The sequence below is a fragment of the Cynoglossus semilaevis genome, chromosome 7, assembly GCF_000523025.1.
Source record: "Cynoglossus semilaevis isolate Cse_v1.0 chromosome 7, Cse_v1.0, whole genome shotgun sequence".
NCBI classification, from domain to species: Eukaryota; Metazoa; Chordata; class Actinopteri; order Pleuronectiformes; family Cynoglossidae; genus Cynoglossus; species Cynoglossus semilaevis.
In genome coordinates, this window is record NC_024313.1 from 12925454 (window position 1) to 12934021 (window position 8568).

An 8568-nucleotide genomic window follows, 5' to 3' on the forward strand; every position below is an offset into this window, starting at 1 on the left:
CTGTTCCTGTTCCACAAGGGCAGGGTAGCGGAGTGATACATTTTATGACAAGATGTTATTAAGATATGCGGTCGGTTGTTCGGTTTAGCTCCGCCAACAACAAGTTCCGGCCCTCTGCAGACAAAGGGGACTATTTGCAATTGATGTGCCATTGCACGTCAACGATTGGTTGTTGATGAGTGCAATTGCTCTTTTCAGACAACAGACGGCGATACTTACCGACAAACGTGAAACACGAGCGGACGTGATAGAAGGCGGTTGGGCAATCACGTCCACTATATGCGGTCCATATTTGTGATCAATAACCAATCGTTGATGTGCAATGGCACATCATCAGCTGTTTAAAATGCTAATTTCAAACAAATGATGTGCCATTGCACATCAACGATTGGTCCAGACTATAGATGAGGTTCGATAACCAATCGTTGATGTGCAATGGCACATCATTATTTGTTTGAAATGAGCATTTCAAACAAATGATGATGTGCCATTGCACATCAACGATTGGTCCAGACTGCAGATGATGAACCAATCAACGCCCAACCGTGTCCAACCGTGGCCTTCTATCACGTCCGTTTATGGTTGTCATCACGTTGGTTGGCAAGTATCGCCCTCTGCTGTTTAAAATCGTTCATTTCGGTCTAGCTTCCAACTTAAAATGAGCTGTGATGAATCAATACATATTTCTGTTCCTATTTATAGCTTTATCCTGATATATTTCTGCTTTTTTGTAATACCATTAATTTATTTTTATTTGGTTAATTTAAAGAAAACATTTTACTTAGTTTTTTTTACTTTCTTGAACCTCACTTACTTTGCATGTTGTAACTTTATAAAACTTTATTTTGACCAAACATATGCATTTTTGCATAACTGATCATCATGGGAAGACGCCTATAACAATTGCAATTTATTAATAATGTGGGGTTCTTTGCTTCATAATATGGATTTAAATTACATAAACAGCAAAAAAGTGTCAAAGCAACAATATGACATCAGAAGAGTTGTTTTTCTCGGTACGCCTGATGACCTCTTACAGCACTAGTGTGCCGCAGCACAGTGCTTGATAATCACTGTCTTAGCAACCTGTCTGCATGGTGTATGTGCATGGATGTAAAATGCACATAATATCTATCTATTTTATTCATGTTCCATGAGTGCAGTGTAGCGTAGGAACGGCTGTACGGTTTAGCTCCACCAACGAGATCCGGCCAAAACGTCAATGAGTGAAGTTGCACGTTTGGGCCAGAAGAGGGCGATAAGCTATTGCCTTAAATATTCAGCCACACATGGAGCAGACAACCCTTTGGAGGGAAGTTGTTTATATATGCAGTTGCACGTTTGAGCCACAGGAGGGCGAATCATGCAAACAACCTAATGGCTGCCAGGTTGATACAGCGTTCCTTTGATTTATTTGCTGTATAACTGTTTAAAATCGTTCATTTCGGTCTAGCTTCCAACTTAAAATTAGTTGTGATGAATCAATACATATTTCTGTTCCTATCTATAGCTTTATCCTGATACATTTCTGCTTTTATTAAAAAAAAACTTTTTTACTTAGTTTTTTCTACCTTTCTGAACCTCACTTACTTTGCATGTTGTAACTTTATAAAACTTTATTTTGACCAAACATATGTATTTTTGCATAACTGATCATCATGAGAAGACGCCTATAACAACTACTATTGGTCATGGTTGGTTCTATAGCTGGCTGGTTAAATAGAGTTAATGATTAGTGTAATTGCTCTTTTCAGACAGCAGAGGGCGATACTTGCCAACCAACGTGAAACATAAGCGGACGTGATAGAGGGCCCAGACACGGTTGGGCGTTGATTGGTTCATCATCTTCAGTCTGGACCAATCGTTGATGTGCAATGGCACATCATTCATTTGTTTGAAATGAGCATTTTAAACAGCAGATGATGTGCCATTGCACATCAACGATTGGTCCAGACTGCAGATGATGAACCAATCAACGATTGGTCATTGATTACAAATATGGAACCAACCAGGTCCGGCCAAAACGTCGATGAGTAAAGTTGCACGTTTGAGCCACAAGAGGGCAATAACCTATTGGCTTATTCAGCCACACATGGAGCAGACAACCCTTTGGAGGGAACTTGTTTAAATATGCAGTTGCACGTTTGAGCCACCAGAGGGCGAATCGAATTTAAAAAATAAAAAAACGATATAAATTCATGCAACTTTATCACATGCTTTAGCTAAAAAAAGTAGTAAAATGTGGCTGAAAAAAAACAACCTGTCAAAGTTGTAGAATACTTCCACAATGAACACAGTAACAACAACTTTTTACTCTTTTATTGGCAAAAGACTTCACATTTACAAAACATACAATCAATCATAAAGTCCATAGATACACTTTTAAAAACAATGTCAGTCTTGTCTGTACTGGAGTTGTCCAGCTGATGTGTCACTCTCTCTTTAGTCAATACCTGTGAAAGGCTTAAATCAGTGTCTTTTCATACCTTTAATAGTGAGGTTGAATCAGCTCCACACTGAAGGACCACTGCGCTCGGCTGGTTCATCTCTGTTACTATGGCCATGATCTAAACCATGAAGGCAGGTTTTGTAAAGTATTGTCTGCACGATTCGCCCTCCTGTGGCTCAAACGTGCAACTTCACTCATGAATAAGTTCACGCCAAAACGTCGATGAGTGAAGTTGTACGTTTGAGCCACAAGAGGGCAAAAAACCTATTGGCCGGACCTTGTTGTTGGCGGAGCTAAACTGAACAACCGACCGCATTACAGACAAGATTTCATCCTAAATGTGTTCCTACACTGAACTGCCCTCGTATGTTTTCTCAACCCTGCTCTAACTCGTCTAGTGTTCGGTACTTGTGACAGCTGCTCCTGGTCCACTCACTTCAGTAACATCTTTGCTTCCCCTTCGGTTGGTTTCTCAGTGTCTTCAAGTCTGGGGAGATCCAAAACAGTAAGGTTAAAAAAAAGTAATATAATTTAGCAATACTAGAACTTTATTAAGGTCTTTTTATTTTTTTTATTTTTACAAACTAACAAACCACTCTGCAGTTAAATACCACAACTACCCCAGCAATCAGCAGTGAAGCAGCCTGTTGGATCTGAGGTTGAATGCCCCCCCCCCCCACATGCTTACCTTTAGTAGTTAATTGATTTGTTCTTCTTCCACATTACACACAGCAGTCCACCTCCTACCGTGGGACAAGTCAGTGGGTCAGCTGCTGACCCACCTGTCCATCCCATCGTCCAGGTGAAGGTGTTGTGATGAAACAGCTACAGCATTAACATCAGTCTCAAAGTATTCAAGCATTCCATGTTTTTAATAAGGTGAAGGGTCTCTTCAGGGCAGGGGTGGGCGACCTTTACCACAAGGTGCTGCTGTGGTTGGAACAGAAACCTGCAGCCACAGCGACCCCTTGTGGAACAGGTTTCCCAGCCCTGGTTTACAGGGTGTACATAGATAAAGTCAAACATCACAGCCTGCTACAGTGCAGATGGTCCAGAGGAAAAACCTCCTACGAGGAGCAGCAGTGTTAGTGACAGCTCTGTCCTACTGTCAGGTCAGGTGACTTATTGCATGCTGTCGGTCCTCCATCACTACGTCCAGGAGGAGAACTTTAAGCGCGGTGGTGGCTCCATCAGTGCAGTCCAGGCGAACGGTCTGACCGACTTGGTTTGTCTCCAACCTCCTGCAGCCACACCCAGATGGCACAGGTCACTCTACCAGCACCACCTTTCTCCTCTCTGTCTTTGTCGTCCTCCTGCTCTCCTCCCCCCGGAGTAGGCAGCTCCTCTGGATGTTGGTCCTCCTACTCAGGGTCTAGGCCTTGTCAGGACGACTGCATGAGCCCCGTCAGTCGTTTGCCCGTCAGTGACTTACCCTGAGTGAACACAAGGTGAATGAATACAATGAGCACAAGGAATTCTGGGATACAAGGGGTCGCTGTGGCACTTGGCCAACCCCTGCTGTATACAGTGGATTTTAAATGATACAAAATGGTCTTTTGTATTGTAAACCATTAGTAAAAAAAAAGCTGCAAGCTGAGATGATGCTTTAGCTACATTTACAAAATAAACAGACAACTAAAAGTTGACAAATGTCCACATGTCTCCTCTCTGGTCTTAATGAAAGATAAGAGGACACTCTTCTGTCTACCTGACCCATCACATTTTTATGAAATACAATTTCTACAGTGAAAACTCTCACCACACTGCGGGTGAACTTCTCCAGGGAGGTGCGTCGTCCCTGCTCCGTCTCCGGCTGCAGAGAAAAACAAAACAAGAATGAAAAGTTTTGTTCTTTTAGAACAAATTCAACCACTTTTTCACACAGAGGCGTTCACATGTAACTGTCAAAGTGGTGTCAAAACGTCTGCCTGTTCCCTGTAACCAATGTGTGACTGTGGTCCAGTGGGGGGTGGGTTGTCATCTAACCGAGCCATGTATCATGTTAGCTCACATATAACACAAATGTAGCCATTTTAGAATTTTCTTTTTCGTGTCAATTTTAAACACTTGCTAATGATTACATTTATCAAATGCTAATTCAGCCATGACACAGAGCAACGTTGTTACATTTACCCAATAGAAGAAAGATTAGCCTACACAAAATTGACCTAACATGATGTAATTACACCAAAGCAGCAGTGGGGGGCAGGATGACTTCATCAGACAAGACTTCTGAAGCAAAACTGAAAAGACAAAATATTGTTTCTAAAATCGTGACTTAAAAACTTGTTCAAATAAAACACAATAGTAACTCAGTTTAAAAACAGTGTATGAACAGCTTGAGGGCCACGAACAGACGGAGCCGTACCTTCTTCCTGGCCATCAGCAGGTCCTGGTACACGTTGGAGCGCAGAAAGCGGGCGTAGCTGTCACTTTTCATCAGTTTGTAGATGTGGGCCTGGGATGAAAGGACAGAAGGGAAATCATGACAGGTGGAGATGACAGCTGATGGACGACATATAATCCCCCTGTTTAAGTCCCCCACGCCCCAAAGCCTGCAACAGGAGCAGGAGAACGTGATCAACACCACCCTCCACGTCTCTCCACTTCCTCCCCCACAGCCTTATCTCTCAGCCGGGGCGGCAGGCATATTGTCTTGCAATCGCAGCACAATATAAAGCCATTAGCTGCTACTGATGAAGCGTCTGAGGGAGACAAATGGAGCGGGCGGAGGTGTGGGATGGAGTTCCAGGGTGTGCAGTGGAGGAGATCGCCGGCTGAGATTGAAATTAAAAGGAAGATAGAAACGCATTCTCTCAGATTAGACTCTGCAGCAGAGACTGTGCTGCACAGGAACACATCTGTGGCCTCCTCGCTCTAACTCTGCTAATGCTGTTAGCTTTGATGCAGTGAGCTGCACATATATATTGACTGGAAACGTAGACAAATATATTGGTTCTATATTGGTTCTTTCTATATCTGTCCAATCTTTAATGTGATGTCACAGCAAATATATATTACTAATGTATTTCTGTTCATATATTTTAATATTATTTATCCTATATATTTTTGGATTACATTTATATTATTGCATTCTTTATCGCCTTCTCAGATCTTAGATAGTTTTTATTGAATAGTCTTCTGAATAAAGTACAATCTAATCCTAATCCCAAATTTATTTACACCACCATATTAAAAAAAAAAGGATCACATTAAAAGCAGGTCTGAAAAAATGTTAAAACTTTTCATTTGATTCATCACTGGTTAGCTGCAGATTATTTCTGATTAATGGTCATTGCTCTAGATTGTAATTACAAATGTTGTGTCCTCACCTGTGCATCTTCGTAGCTGTACCTCCCAGGATCCTTCAGGTTCTGGCTGGTCCGTTCGTAGCTGTGGGAGTCCAGGTTGATGGAGCTGGGCGCTCCTTCAGCCAGGAACTCCGCCCAGATGTCCTGGGCTCTTTGTGCCACTTCCTGTTGAGGCATTCGCTTCAGGTGCTGCACTGCCAACCAGAACCTTCTCAGAGAAACAGAAGGGACAACAAAACGACAGGGTTAGAGGTCACCCACAGGTCAGGGCTCCTGTCGTCATCTTTGGTTTTTGCGCTCTTTTATTATATTATTTGAATTGATCTATGATGTAGACTATCATCTTGTGGCTGAATAATTAAAAACATCTTCTCCTCCTCACCGCAGGTTTTCTGAGCTAAACTCCGACTCCAGAAACTTGAGGAAGAGGTCTCGTCCTAGGGGGTCTTTGAGCGCCTCCTCCAGGGAGAAACCCCACTTCTTCACCCGCTGCTGACTGGTCTCCTTACTGTGGGTCAAAAGGGAGAGAGAGTGAAAATGAGCATCAAAAAGAAGCTGCAGCCGGAAGTTTTGAATTAAATAAAAAACTGGAAAATTACACATGAAAAAAAAGTGAATAAAGAGTGGGATAATATTTACTGGTTTCATCCTTTTAATAGTTTTTTTTCAATAATTCCACTGCATTATCAACAATTATCCATCCATCCATTTTCATCTGCTTATCCGTTACCGGGTCGCGGGGGCAGCAGTCTCCACCCACATCACACTGCACCGTACCAACCCCCCAAACCTTCCTGCAGGTGGTGAGTCCACTGGAAGGTACCAACCGCCCTAACCAGGAGGAGAACCCTGGGGTTCCACACCAATGACAGAGACAGTGGCTCTGGGCCAAAGCGCCACTATCAACAATTATTTTGGACTTATTGTGTAGTATCTTAGCACCATACCATGTATTTTATTTTTCGTTCAATATTAAACTATTCAAATACAGGTTTATATGTTGATATTTTCAGTTTTTTAAGATGAAAAAATCTTATAAAAAAAGTTTAAATGACCTGGTCTTTTATCTTTTCTGACACTTCTGGGGTCTCGGACCCACCGTTGAGCAGCTCCGGTTCAGTGTCTGCGAAAGACAAACTCTGGTTGTTACTGTACCTGGTCTCCAGATCCCAGAAGGAGGGGTCGTCGCTGGTCCAGGGGTTGGATGGTTCTAGTGGAGTCACGAAGGGGTCGTACTCCAGGTACTGCTCAGTGTAGCTCATCAGACTGACACACACACACACACACACACACACACACACACACAGAGTGCAGAGGAAGATGAGGTCAGAAGACGGCAGTTCAACCCTCTCCTCTGGTTATACTTGTAGACAAGACTTGAGAGTTTAAAAGCTTTTCTAGGTGAAAATAATGCATTATGGGAAAGGCTTCAGTGTGGAACATCTGCTCTAATCAAAGTCAGCAGAGCTCAGTAGTGAACCCAAAACCTCTTTGATAAAGTCAGATGGATTAGAACTGAAAGACGCAGTGAAGCGGAGACGGCAGGAGTTTCAAGACATTACAGACTGAATAGGGGCCACACAGAGGATAGCGGTTCCTGCTCCTGCCTTACAGCCCTGTCCCTCAGCATTGACTGCTACGATCAGGAACATTTTCTTAGATATTTATTATTAGACATGCCATGAAGTACACTGAACTGTCCTAAAATATTTTCCCCATTTTCCTGAGTGAAATGCCACCAGCAGGAGGTTACTTCAATTTCAAACAACAAATAAAAAAAACCGTTCTCCCACATAAGAGGGGAACATCAGCCCCCTCTTGTGGTTCAGTGAACATGTTCATGTCAAGTTAAGTGTCATTGTAAAAAAAAAAAAAATCTTTACAATTCTCCTTCCAAAACAACAAAAACCTAGCTTAAAAATGTAGAAAATATATATGATAAATACAAATATATTTATATATAAATTATATTATAGCAAATCTAAAATTACTAAGGAAAGCCAATCATCGGCCGAACTATTAAGAAAATTTGCCCCAAAAAAGCTAATAGTGGATATAAACATATTGTAAAGGTAGCAGAAAATGATCCTGGAAAAAAGAAAAAAAAAAGAAAAACCTTAACACAAAAATAAAAACACTGGCTTTGAATTGTATTAATTCATACAAATCCTAAACCATCGACTGCTGCCAGAGAAGATGGAAATCTGATGGATATAATTAAAAATCCCAGATTTAAACCAGTGACCTTCTCTGCCGCAGTGCCGTTCAGACTGGACTGAAATGACAACATCAGCCTCTGGGCTCACTTCACATTTACTGCAGGTGAAATGTGGCGTTACCTTTCAGCAACCTTCGACATCTTCATGCAGTGTCGGTCCAGCTGCGTGTTCAGGAATAAGATCTGGAAGAACAGACAACACGACGAGTCAGCGTTGGCTTATACTGGAGTCGTTTCCCTGAGTGGAGTGTGCAAAAAAAAAAAAAAAAACATTTCAAATATTTCAAAGCCATTGTTGTTCAAAAGAAAGTTGTTTTTTTTTAACCAAAAATCTTAAATGATTACTTTAAAAAATATGTTGAAAAAAGGTAACAGGTATCCTGAAATAGATCATCAGATCAAGTCAAGTCATTTGTTTTAGGAGAAAAAAAAACCCCAAGAAAAATAGAAGTCAATGTTGAAGCCTAAAACATGACAAAGCTTAAAGACACAATGAGCATTTTATCTAAATAAATTGTGCCCCCTTGTGGACAGAATAAGAACTACATCATCAGTACAACATACCAAGCTAAGCTCAGGCCTTTTTTTCC

At 41.6% G+C, this 8568-nt stretch overlaps 1 protein-coding gene across 3 annotated transcripts in view; it reads right to left on the minus strand.

Moving 5' to 3' along the window:
• Window positions 1–2133: 2133 nt before the first annotated feature.
• LOC103381246 (regulator of G-protein signaling 6-like) overlaps window positions 2134–8568 on the minus strand; it is a 53067-nt gene continuing 46632 nt past the window's right edge. For all 3 annotated transcript variants that reach the window (XM_025056754.1, XM_025056755.1, XM_025056756.1), the window contains exons 12-18: window positions 8100–8161; window positions 6916–7026; window positions 6143–6268; window positions 5782–5968; window positions 4818–4907; window positions 4209–4262; window positions 2134–3882 (exon numbers count right to left, since the gene is read on the minus strand). In XM_025056754.1, the coding sequence (XP_024912522.1) occupies window positions 3832–3882; window positions 4209–4262; window positions 4818–4907; window positions 5782–5968; window positions 6143–6268; window positions 6916–7026; window positions 8100–8161 (681 nt within the window). In that variant the 3' untranslated portion in view covers window positions 2134–3831. The remainder of the gene's footprint in view (window positions 3883–4208; window positions 4263–4817; window positions 4908–5781; window positions 5969–6142; window positions 6269–6915; window positions 7027–8099; window positions 8162–8568) is intronic.